The 12,400-nt window shown below is 44.6% G+C and overlaps 1 protein-coding gene across 2 annotated transcripts in view; it reads left to right on the top strand.

Annotated features, from left to right (window-relative positions):
• Positions 1 to 6,103: 6,103 nt before the first annotated feature.
• The window catches only part of bmf1 (BCL2 modifying factor 1), a 12,989-nt gene continuing 6,692 nt past the window's right edge, over positions 6,104 to 12,400 (top strand). The window contains exons 1-3 of one of the 2 annotated variants that reach the window (XM_031847836.1): positions 6,104 to 6,390; positions 8,391 to 8,587; positions 9,272 to 9,477. In XM_031847836.1, the coding sequence (XP_031703696.1) occupies positions 8,416 to 8,587; positions 9,272 to 9,477 (378 nt within the window). In that variant the 5' untranslated portion in view covers positions 6,104 to 6,390; positions 8,391 to 8,415. Of the gene's footprint in view, positions 6,391 to 7,830; positions 8,588 to 9,271; positions 9,478 to 12,400 lie in introns of those variants that run through there. The other variant, XM_031847837.1, reaches the window with a different exon arrangement.

The following is a 12,400-nucleotide window of genomic DNA, read 5'->3' on the forward strand; positions in this document are numbered from 1 at the left end:
AGTCCATAATGGCCCACTCTTTGTATGGGTTTAGGATAATCAGTGCTTCATTTTCACTCCCAGAATCATAAAATCATACAGGGAGAAATCAGTCACAGGGTATTAGATCCATGTGTTGATTCACAGCTCAAAGAAACAAGATATTGCAGTGTTGTTTGTTTAATAGCTCCTGCATCTTTCAGGAGCATCTCCGGTTTCAGCTGGCTAGAGTCCTAGAACTGCACGAACAAGGGCTGGATAATTATCCGCACCAGTGTTAAGTACAAATTGCACAGACCAGCTCCTGAAAGGACTTGCCGAAGCACATCAAGTCTTGCTGCTAACTCACACTGATGGACATTTTACTCGTGCAAATACAATCAAATAAAGAACACTTGACAGACAAGTGAAAACACACACACACACACACACACACAGGCAGCCAAATCACAAGAAAAACATGACACTGATTGCTTATCGTGAAACTGCCTACGTTGCACGATAAGTGAAGAGCATGACTCGGTGTATACCGTTTCACCTGCATGGCAATAACAAGGGCAGGTGTCCTGGGCAGACCAAAGTCATATTTGATGTCCAACATCAGACTACTTGCACCTGAGGAGTGTGACATCATGATGACTCTAAGCTGATAACCCAGCAACACGCCAGCAGTTGTTGTGAGGATAAAGGATTAGCCTCTGTTTGCTTTTGCTCCTCTTTGAACCAGAAAACGCTGAAAAGAAAAGGATCTCACATGAAAGCAAAGAATTGGGGTGCTCCCTCTCATCAAAGAGGTTGAGTCACTTCAAGAGCGGAGACCTATTTCCAAACGCCCATTGAAGAGGGGGGGGGGGCTTATGTATCGCCGCGATCTGTATTTGCAGGTGGCCGTTTGTGTACGTGTGACATTTTCTATTCTGTCTGTATGTTGACCGTGTCTGTCTGGCATATCAGGTAAGGTCTATGTCTCCTTCCTACATTGTTGGTGGATAATGAGGTGTGATTAAATATGAATGCTAAGTGTTTGGTGGCTGGAGCCCAAAGCTGAAACCGGATCCAGTCGGGGCCCACAGGCAGCATAATTAGTAGCTGATGATAGATGCCATTAATGGTTTTTTTTTCCACACACTGCTTGCAGGCCTCTAAGCTGGACCTCCACGCAGCAGCAGGCCGCCTTTGAGCCATCCACAGTTAATTAACTTGCAGATAAATAAATCCTGATACAGCTGTGGTGGTCTGTACTGTTCTAAAAAGCCAGAACGCGCTTTATTTAAATTGTTTAATGATAAACAATGATTAAATATTAAGCCTTTTGTGACATTTATTTGATGTCTTTTTATTATTACCTCTGGGGATTTCATGTTGAAAGCATGACGAAACTCCTGTCGAAAACAATATCAGCATTTCAAAGCGTTGAAGGACCAGTGTGACGCCTTTAATGCTGGAGAAAAGCCCTTTGTGCACACTTGAAGGGCTGTGTTTGGTTTTTGAGGGATCTTTGGATTGTCATAACCCTGGTGTGAGATTGACTCATTCATGATGAGCAGTCTCCAAGTCTCCATCCTATGCTTCTCTGCAGCACGGCTGTGGACACCACTGTGCTGCCTCACTTCAGAGAGAGAGACGGAGTACATGTCCACAGCTGGTAGGACATGCCTGCTTTGAGGTTCCGTGGCTTTAATGTGTGGAGCAGATTAAACAGGGTGCTTCTGTGGAGGCTGGATAACTGGTCAGCTCTCCCACACAGTTATCCAATCTTATCCTCTGTGTGCACGTTCGTGTGCGAGTGTTACTGCTGCTGCCACACATACACCCTCGTATTCTCCAAAGAGTGAGCAGAACAGCTTGACACAGCAGTCAGTCTCATTAAGTGAAGCCCAGAGTTTTCGAGAACACTCCTGCTTACGAGTAGCCGGCGGACAAAATATTGGAGAAAGTTGAAGACAGGCCTTTCAATTGATTCTTCTCGCTTGACATGAAAGTATAACCTGCAGTCTGCGGATTGCTGGACTTCAATGTGTCTCCGCTGTAATACAAACTACAATGTACCATGCAGGGCTATGCTACAATGCCTGCAGTGAAGATCAAATGGTGGTTGGTTCAGCGAAGGGTCAGCATATATAGAGCAGTTACACGTACCACAATAGTTCAGTTTTCTTCTTTTCCCACACAGGAGAGCCTCAGCGAGCTGAGATTAATGGAGGAATGACATACACATGTCTAAGATATACAGACAACGGTGCACTGACATGGTGACTGGGGTTAGCGTCATCACAGGGGTCAGCCGACACGCCTTCAGAGGTTAGTCAACCAACCTACAACAAATAATTCTCTGTTATTTCAGTCATGCCCACATTTAATGCCAAAAAATAATTTGTCGGATTGAGTTAAAACAAGCTATATTACACAATTGATTTTAAACCAAACGGCTGCATTAAAGGATAAGGATGGCAATATTCTATATATTCTCTGTTAAGAAGATTCAAGACTTTCCAGCCTTGACTGTGGCACTCAACCCCAAGCCCATTTACTGAAGACATACATCTATAAAAATGCACTTTGTATATTAAATACTTATTTATTTTTAAGGTGAAATATTTCCATAAAACAGCTGGGCACTGTAGATTTCAGCAAACATTACTAAAAGAGGAGTAAACAGCACATTAGTTGGGGACGATCTTCAGGCATGTATTTCTTGTACGTATGTCGTATTTACTCAAAATAAACTACAGTACATGTCACTCAGTGTTAACAGTGCAGAGACACTTTCGTCGTTGGTTTTGGTCTTTTCATGGGATTTGTTGACAAAAAGAAAAATACAGAATATTGCCAACTCTATGTTTTACGGGAAATGTCAGAGTGACGGTGTCTTCGTCATCATCTAGACTACTGGAAGCACAAAGGAGCAGGATGGTCCTCACACTAAGTAATCACCGTAATGTGATGACCTCATTCACTGAGGGATCCTGAACGCACAGCATTTGGATATCTTTGCACCAAACACAATTGGCTTCATCAGTCTACATTTCTCTCGAGAATGAGTATTGTTAAGTGTGAGATGATCCCCACAACAACAAAGATCTTTGTATGTGAGTCACTTTGAGAGCGGGAGGTTTAGCCAGTAGTCTACAGCCAGACGGGGATGTATGAATCCCAGACAGCCCTTTCAAAGGTGGCCGTTTGAGTCAGCGCTCTCAGTTACGGCGGTCAGATCGGGTGTCATTGCGCTCATAACTAGCCTCACCTTCGCAATTTCTCAAAGAGGTTGGGTTCAAGCACAAAATTACCCCACTCCACCTCTCCACGCCTGCTGCATTATTCAATCAGGCTTCATCCGAGAGGACTTTTCGGCGTTGTAGGCTGACAGAAAATAAACACACTTTCACCATTTGTCTTCCCTTTATTTAGCTGTCACATGTGACTGTTGTGTTATCTACCGTGACAGATACAAATCAGTTATAATAAAACGTATAAAACAACTGGTATTGGGACTATTTTTCCTCATCTGGGTTGTACTAGTATTTACAATATACATTGTTAGAAAAAGAAAAAGGAAACTGCATTCTTAACCTTACAGCTTCAGACACTGTCAGACTCTTTGGTTCAGATTAGACTTTGCTGATCCCGATCCTCATGTTGTCCTGTTTCAGGGGGAAAGTCTCTTAAATACTATCTGGATTTCAGTGATGTCTTTGGGGTTTCTTTAGTTGACATGAGGAGTGCCAGAGAGGGCAGAGAAGCCAGCCTCCTTTTGTTTTCAGGTCACTGCTCCAGTATGATCTCTGTCATTGGGTCAGTGTGCCGCATACGCCTCATCCAACTGGCTTGCAGTCAGGATGCGGTTGCCATGGAATATGTTCAGTTGGAGCAAATTAATCCCTCCTTTTTATAGTTTCCAGGCAGGATTCACATGCCGGAGAATGTTTTGGTGGGAGACAGGCAGTGTCTGTTTGTGATAGAGGGGCGTGTGCACATGCATATGGACGAGATATCAAGAGGAAAGAAATGGGCTTTTGAGGATACAGAGGAAGTAGGGCATGTGATTGTGCAGCCATGTGTGTGTGTTTGCGTGCTTGCGTGCACGGGTGTGTGCATGCATTCTCCTGCTAGTGTGATCGGGTGTGCATGCATTGCTCTTCAGAAATAGCTTTTCTGGTGTAACATAAACTGATGGCAGTCTTTTTTCTCCCAGGGTTCTCAGGCATCTATTAGAACTTATTTATGAACGGTTGCTCAAGTCAATGACAACATTGTTTAGCATTAGAGAAAGAGAAATTGGCAGATGTTTGGCACTGTATGCTGTCAATGTATCCTGATTTCAGTGAGAGCTTTGCCTGGGTTAAGTGTACAAACGTAATCTGTGGGTGAGCACTTCAAAGACTTTGAGACATGTCTTTCATAATCAAAAGCCATAATCCACATACTGATAGACATGGCTCAATTAGTTAAGTCAACAATGTGCTGGATGTAAAATTCATGTTCTTGGAGAGTGGTATGAGCCGCAGTGAATTCCTCCATATTTATTATTTATGTTATAGAGGCCTGTCTATGTGGCCCGCTGAGAGCTGCCTTATGGCCTCAATGATTTCTGCAGCTACTCCCAAATGCTAATACATCACAGACTAATGCATGTTAATGAAAGACTTAGGTTTGGTTTCTTAAGATATATGTACTGGCATCAATACTATACACTTAGGTTTTTCATTAATATTTCATCTCAGGACTTTTCAAGTAATGAACCAGTCAAACGCTTAGTAAAAAATTACCTCGCAAAGGTTATCTGACTTGTGATTATGTTTTTTCACAACTTACATCTCTCTGCACTGGGACAGTTTCACCTGCGTACTGTGTCTATGACAATGACCTGTCGTTACAAGGACTGTGACTGTCTCTTTAGTAATTACAGCTGTGTTTTCTTGAAAGTCTGTTAAGTAGGGAGGGGTCTCCTTTGTTTGGCTGGAGCACAAAAGGAAGCTGCAACTAAATGCTCCCACAACTTTGAGCCTTTTGTTGTTTACAGTGGTCACTCATGCAGGAAGTGATCAAGTCTCCAATATCACAGTGAGCGAGAAAAAACAATCCCCTCTTCCACAGTGAACCCCCACCTCTTTGGAGAGGCCGCAGGTGGGACAAAGTCTGAACCTAAAGGTCTATCCGATTCAGGCAGGACAGAGGAGGCAGAGACCCGTGACTTCTCACGCAGCCCAGTGGTGGGATGATCACAGCTGAGGGACAGGGAGCGAGGAATGGGAGGTGGGGGCAGGGAGATGCTCTGTGAGAGAATGCTGAGGGTCAGCTACAGCTGTCCGAAGGTTTATTGATCAGTAATAGCCCTGAGGGGGGAGGGGGGAAGATCACCAGCACCTGCATCAGCTCAGCATGGATAACTGTCAAGATATGAACTGATTGAAATCACCTAAAATAAAGGATTGTTCATATATCTGTAATGTTTGTTGTTATATCGGCTGGTTAACATAAAGCCTCTTGTGATGACTGTTTTAAGACCCAACTTATGGTGTCATGGCTGATCTTTGGCAAAAAGATGTTAATTTTTTTGTGACACAAACAACTTACACACACATGTGTCATCTTCTACAGGTGCCTAATTATACTGATCAAGATGTAGGCCACTTCCATAGGATCGAGGTCATTTCCACTTATAATGAACAAAAGGTCACAGTCGTTTCTCAGTGAACAGTTTGATTTAACCAGAACATATACTACGGGTATTCAAAAACTTAAAATCTGACAGTTAAATGTGAAATTTGAAATGAAATGGGAACTTGGGCAATGCGGTAATGCAGTAGGAAAAGGTACTGTTTGTCAGTTAACAGACCTACAATATATTCATCAAGTTGCAACAGTCAGATATGGATTTATAGATTTATATATAGATGGATAGATCGATGGAAGAAATCGGACCCTTAAGTGTTCCTTTACAGTTTCTTCTTATTGCCTATGCGCATGTAAGCACTTCACTGAACAGATGAACGCGGTAGTAGCGTGAAAGCGGTCTCGTGCTACGGGGAATTTCCCGTCCACGTGTCTGAATACGCGCTGGAGAAGGCGGGATAAAAACAAACTCCACGATTGGCTACAGCGTTGTAAATCACCCTTAACGCGACATGCTCCTCCTCGGCTAAGACGTATATAGTTGGACAACAGACCACACTCGCGTTTTGAAGGAGGGTTTATTTACCAACTTTCAGCACCACGCCCCGGCGGCGGAGTCAGTTTGGAGCTGACGTCGGCGAAATGAAATCGGCTCGCCGCACTTTTCCTCACAGAATGGAAGTCGTCGTGGAGGTGATACGGACTAAACCCGCTTGCATGCCAGGATATTGAACCGGTGTCCTTTTTTTTTTCTTCTCCGAGTACAAGTCAGCCTTTACAACGAAGCCCATCTCCGTGGTAAGCGCCTCAAAACACGTCGAAACGTCCTCTCCTGCAGTGTACACGTTACACCAGCTAGTCGGCACGAGCGTCAACATTAAGGAACATCCGCGTCCTTAGGAAGAAGCAACACACAACGTGTCGCTGTTGACGTTGTGTTTCGACAGTTTAGGTGTACATTATTGTATATAAATGTCAAAGGAATCCAACTGAAAGAAGGTTTCGGTGTTACTCTGACATTCGTTCACACAACGGAGATTTGAATTATACCGGCTTTCCCGGTTTACAGAGCGGTGAATGGACTTCAGACTGCAGGTTTGTGTCTCTGTCGTGTTTCGGTGTGTATAGACATGTAGTGACAGCCGTTCTCTCCGTAGATGCATATCAGTTCCGCGTGTGAACATGTAATTACATACTTTAGACGTGTATACCAGACATTTCTTTTCAATTTCCAATTTATTTTACATCACTGCAAATGTATTCGTATCAATCTTTTTTTTTTTCCTTTCTTTTAAATCACTGCAAATGTATTTTCGAATAACAAAATTATAATTTTCGACATCATTTATATGTTTATGCTTTACTTTTTTTTTTCCCGTTTATTGTCGCGAGATACCGGCACGCTTTAAAGGTTGAGGAGCTAACTCGTCATTATTGTGCACAATGTTACAGAGAGTAGAAATGGTGCGAGTCTTCTGATACCAGTGGATGGAAACTGTCAATAACAGAGCTGCCCCCCCCCGTCCTTTTGTTCGGGTTATTCGCTCTGCAGCAGGGGGAGCCACTGTCTGACACAAACAGTCTGGACAGTAGAGCGCCTCAGAAAGATGGAAAGTTGAGCCTCGAGGTTTTTCTTTTCTTTTCCCCGAGCCTTCCATGTTCTTACCCTGTGTTTTGTCGAAACAAAGCATGAAGCGGTTTTACACATAGGGTATATCGTGAACGCACACAGTATACGTCGTGAGGTCCAGGGCATGCTTAGAGACGGGCCAATCTGCTTATGTTGGGTGAAGAAACGAGAACTCCTTCCCGGGGGGCTGGCAGGCTGACAGACCAGGGTAGGGAGAGTGGTTAAGGATTTTCCTCAAAGACTGTCATTACCGTTTTGCTGTGGACCCTAATTTGGAAGTGTGGTAGTAGTCTAACCCTGCATTACAACTCCATTGTGACTCGGGGGCTAACTGTTGAGGCAACTTCAATTTCACCCGTATTTTGATAACTCTTTGACCCGCTGTGAGATTCAAGGTTGAGTGCAGAGCATCGTTGTCACTGGAGAGATTTCCCAAGTGCTCCTTGGGATTCTCGCCACACTGCGGTAGAGTTCCTTTAAATACTCATAATCATGCTTTTTAAAATTATTCCTGTCATCAAATGTACACATTGTGTAAATTACAGTTATATATATATATATATATATATATATATATATATATATATATATATATATACGTGCACTGAGCACTGATATCTGCAATTGTTTGCTATAAAAAGTACCTGATATCATTACTATAAGCAAGCAATCATGGTAGTTATTCAAGAAGACAAGCTCCTGTCCAAAGGGCTGCTTAGCACAGACAAGAGAGATTCTACCTCTCATTTAACTCTGTCAGCCCGCCTCCCAGTTATGTAGATGTGGCTCAACCGAGCCTCCTAACCGCAGTGGATTGTGTGGTTTCATCACTCAGATGAACAGAGCCATTTGTCTAAATAAGCACCGAGCTCTTTGCCACAAGTGAAGGCAGATAGGGGTTTTCTTTCCCTCTTCCCCTACTCGTCCATGTCCAGTGTGGCTTTATTGATTTGAAGGCACTCATTACACACCAGGTTGTCTATAATAACAAGGAATGCTTAGGAGGAATGAACGCATGATGAATGTGTCTTGAGATCATTCTCATTAGGACAAATGCAGAAAAGCTTACTCCCATCATTAGTGAATGGGATGCCTTTGATTCATATACAAATGTTGTTCACTCAGCTGTAGCTGTAATCTCTCTTGTCTGCCCCGTCGCTTTTTTAAGGCCGCTCATCTTATAGCGCCCTCGCATGGAGGATGAGGAGGATGATGTGTTTGAGCCGGACCCCAATTGCTGGCGCACCGTATTCAAGGAGATAAAGTGTGAAGACCGGGGCACGCAGACACCCGGCCCTGCCCTGGCACCCAACAACGGCATGCTGCCCTGTGGAGTCGCACAGGAGCCCAGACCACTCTTCTACGGTGAGGCCGATGACGTACCGTGTTTCAAAAAGAGAGAAAAAAAAAAGGGAACATTGCCCTGTGCGTGATAACCAGTGTTATAAAACTAGAGCACGAAACTATAATGTGAGACTCACTGTGAGAAGCGGGTAACAATTTTGCTGCACTGGCGCCTGATAGTCGTGATCACAGTGGCTTTTATGGTGTGTATGGAGTGTACCCAGCTGCTTTGCTATTCAAAAGGCGCCAGACTGGCAGTGCGACTGACAGGACGTGACAGGAGTGCTTACCTGCGTAAGCAGCGACTGCACAGAGAAGTGATTATCAGTGACAGCAGTGTTACATTGGCAGCCATATACAAGTAATCATTCCGAAGTAGCTCCACAACAACTGACTGACCTAAAAACTGAGTCATGTGAGTTTGTTGCGTGCGTGTGTGTGTGTGTGTGTGAGTGACTTGTGAAACATGACTCACAGTGTTTGATTGCAAAAAAAACAAACAGCTGGGAAAGTTGTGGTTAAAGCCAAGCGATCTGATTGGTCAAAGACACGTTCAACAATACTTGGCTGCGCTTTGTACCTGTCGCATCTTTGGCATAGACATAACCTCAGTAAAAAAAAACACCCTGTCAGGTGTCATTGCTGTGTTTACATCTTTATGCGGTTGTTGACAAAATAACGAGTCTCAGCCTTGACACTCAACAGGCAACGCAGGTTTTCGATTGCACTTCCCGGCAAACTTTGAGCTTGTTGGGGATCAGGAAGCGAGACGACAAGAGAGTGAAGGGGAGCAAAACGGGATGGAGCAGCTACCGCAGCAGCAACAACCTGTGGCCCGCAGTGTGGAGGCATGCATTGGCCAGAAACTCCAGCTGATAGGAGACCAGTTTCACCGGCAACACCTACAACTGGTGAGGAGGAAATGTGCATCCTGCTGACTATACAAACTCAAAGACAGGCCTGAAGTTTGATGGCAATAAACAAGTGCAACTGGCCACTAATATCCCCCAGCAGTAACAGAATCTCCCCTTAGTGCCATTCATGAAGTGTTGCGTGCAGACAATCCTAAAGTAGAAGTGTTTTTAGAGTGAGACTTTTTTCACATTTGTTTAATAGATTGCTACCTGTGACTGCCACCAGGCAAACTAACCGTTGCCTGTTATTTGGATAGCACCTAGATAGGAGACTGAAGCAACTAAATGAAATGCAACAAAGCCAGAAGGAAACACCATTATACAAATCAGACTCTGACAGTCCTTTCATTCCAACAAGTAGTAGTAAATAAATAGTGAAACATGTCACACCTTGTTTCTTATGCAGGAGGAAATTAAATTTGTCAAATAAGCCACTTAAGAAGCTAAATACTTTATATGAACAAATTAGAAGGTGGAGCAGAGACTTTCCTTTATTGTTTCAATAACTTTGGACTTAGTCTGCCAACTTTAAATGTGATCTGTTTAGTGTGGACATGTCAACTGAAACTTAATGTAACATTTTGTACTGATTATGGCTCATTATATCAGTAACTTACATGGACTAAAACCATCCACACATTAACGACAACATTCACACAGGTTGTTGTTTTTAAGTACATGTGGATCCCCTGATGATCTGACCAAGATTTATGGTGGGGCAAAAGTTTGCTCTCTTTTATTGTGTTTGCTCAGTGTTTGTTTTGAAGAGACTGCGCACATGCAGAAGTTAGAGCCCAGCATCCCCCCCCCTCCCTACCCTCAAGCCAGAAACATTGCTGAACAAGGACAGCCCTTCCCCCACCTCTCCAACCCCAGGCTCCCCTCCTGCCTCCTCTTCCTGTTATTTCTCTCTCTCTCTCTCTCTCTCTTTCTCTCTCTCTCTCTCTCGCTCTCTCTCTCTCTCTTTCTCCATTTTCTCCTGTTTCCTCAGTGTGCTGTGGAGGCAAGTGGCATGGAGGATGCCTGGCCTCAAATAACACATTGCATTGTGGTCAGGGTGACACTGTTCACTGAGTTTGTGTGCTGCATTGAGTTGCTTTCTACGAGGGAGTGTTGTACACTCGTGACACACTGATGTTTCAATTGGCTGCAACATCAAAAAATATACACAAACCCTCGGGAGATTTTCTGCAGAGTTTCTAGTTGCACAACAGTCCAACACCCGTACCTAATGACACGTTCACATTCAGACACACGCATCCACACATGCCGCTACGTCCACGAAAAAGCAGAAGTTGCGGGAGAAGGTAAACATGTTGTAACCCGAAGCTCAGCGTGTGAGCCCCCAGGGGGACAGCTGTGGTTCCAGGGAGTCACCAGTCAGCCCCTTCCCTTGGCAAGAGGCGGCCACAGGAGACACCCAAATAAGAGGTCTACGCCGCCATAGAGAGGGGGGTAGGCTCCATAATGATGGCATAAGCATGTATACGAGCAAAGGAGGTTTGGAAATGAACCGCAAATGATCAAGTAACAACCATCTTCAGTTGTCTTAAAAGCTCCCTTTCGGGGAAATGAGACCCTCCCTGACCTGCACATAATATAATTATGTTCTTTTTACTTCATACTCTGAAGTGCAAGACAATTTCAGGTTTTCTCATGCACTTATCAAGTTATTTATACATCCCTGCAGCTCAGCATGACTCATGTATTGTGAGACTGACAAACGCAAACAGACAACCAGACAGTCAGACAGGGTTGCTGCGATGTGTGTGTGTGTGTGTGTGTGTGTGTGTGTGTGTGTGTGTGTGTGCGTGCGTGCGCGCGCGTCCGCGCGGTGTGTGTGTGTGTGTGTGTGTGTGTGTGTGCGTGCGTGCGCGTCTGCGGCGGTGTGTGTGTGTGTGTGTGGGATCTACTGACGCACATTGGTGGCAGGCCTGGGTCAGGGGATGAGGAAGTGGCTTGTGCTGTTTTTTAACTGGTTGAGTAAACGGTAGAGAGGACAGTCAGAGTGAGACCGGCCGTGTGAAGTCACATCTTGAAGCTCAAAGAGACAGGACAAAGAAACACTGGTATTATGATAGTCAATAACAAATATTGAGAATATTTTCGTGTGACTATTGTTTACACCTAAGGTGGAGCATAAACGCTCCTGCCAGTGATAGGTGCTCAGAGCCGGTGTGGCTGGCTGTTGCTCAGGGATGTTTTTACAACCCAAACACTGATGTGTGGTTTTGGATGTGTTATTCTATTGCAGCCTATAATTGCTATTTCTGGCTCTGGTTGTGCAATTAGACGTATCGTGCCGTGCGTGTGTACATGTTCATGCATGAACACACCCCACTTGTTCAGCATCTCTCACTTCTCGCTATCACACGGTCTGACGGTCAGCACAAAAACTCTCACTCCATAATTGTGCCACTGTTTTGTCAGGGCTCATTCCTGTCTGCTGCTGTCAGTCGGGGATTGCAGTTATTCAGTGCAGACACTTGTCCCTGAGCCAGCCAAGTGCCTTTGACTGCCGTCCTCTTGATGGATTTGGGAGCAATGTGGCTTTGAGTGGCCCCTGGCGAAATGAGGGATTAGGTAGCGAAGGAGTGCTGGTGGATGCTGACAGATAAATTGCTCCTCAGCCAGAGAGGGCTGGAGGGGACGCCGGGGTCCCCAGAGAATGGCTGACATTAGCCGGCCTGCCATTTGAGACAAGGCAATAACGACAATCACAATGGCAGGAAGACTGCTCCAGTCTGCACAGGGCAAGGAGCAGAGTTAGGTTTCATCCCCATGTTTTTTTAAGAGAGACGACTCCCTGTGCTTTCGATAGGAGGTGTTGAAAGCTGGGTTGAATATCGCCTGTGTGTGTGTGTGTGTGTGTGTGTGTGTGTGTGTGTGTGTGTGTGTGTGTGTGTGTGTGTGTGTGTGT

This window comes from Anarrhichthys ocellatus, unplaced genomic scaffold (assembly GCF_004355925.1).
Source record: "Anarrhichthys ocellatus isolate YVR2014 unplaced genomic scaffold, GSC_Weel_1.0 scaffold7, whole genome shotgun sequence".
NCBI classification, from domain to species: Eukaryota; Metazoa; Chordata; class Actinopteri; order Perciformes; family Anarhichadidae; genus Anarrhichthys; species Anarrhichthys ocellatus.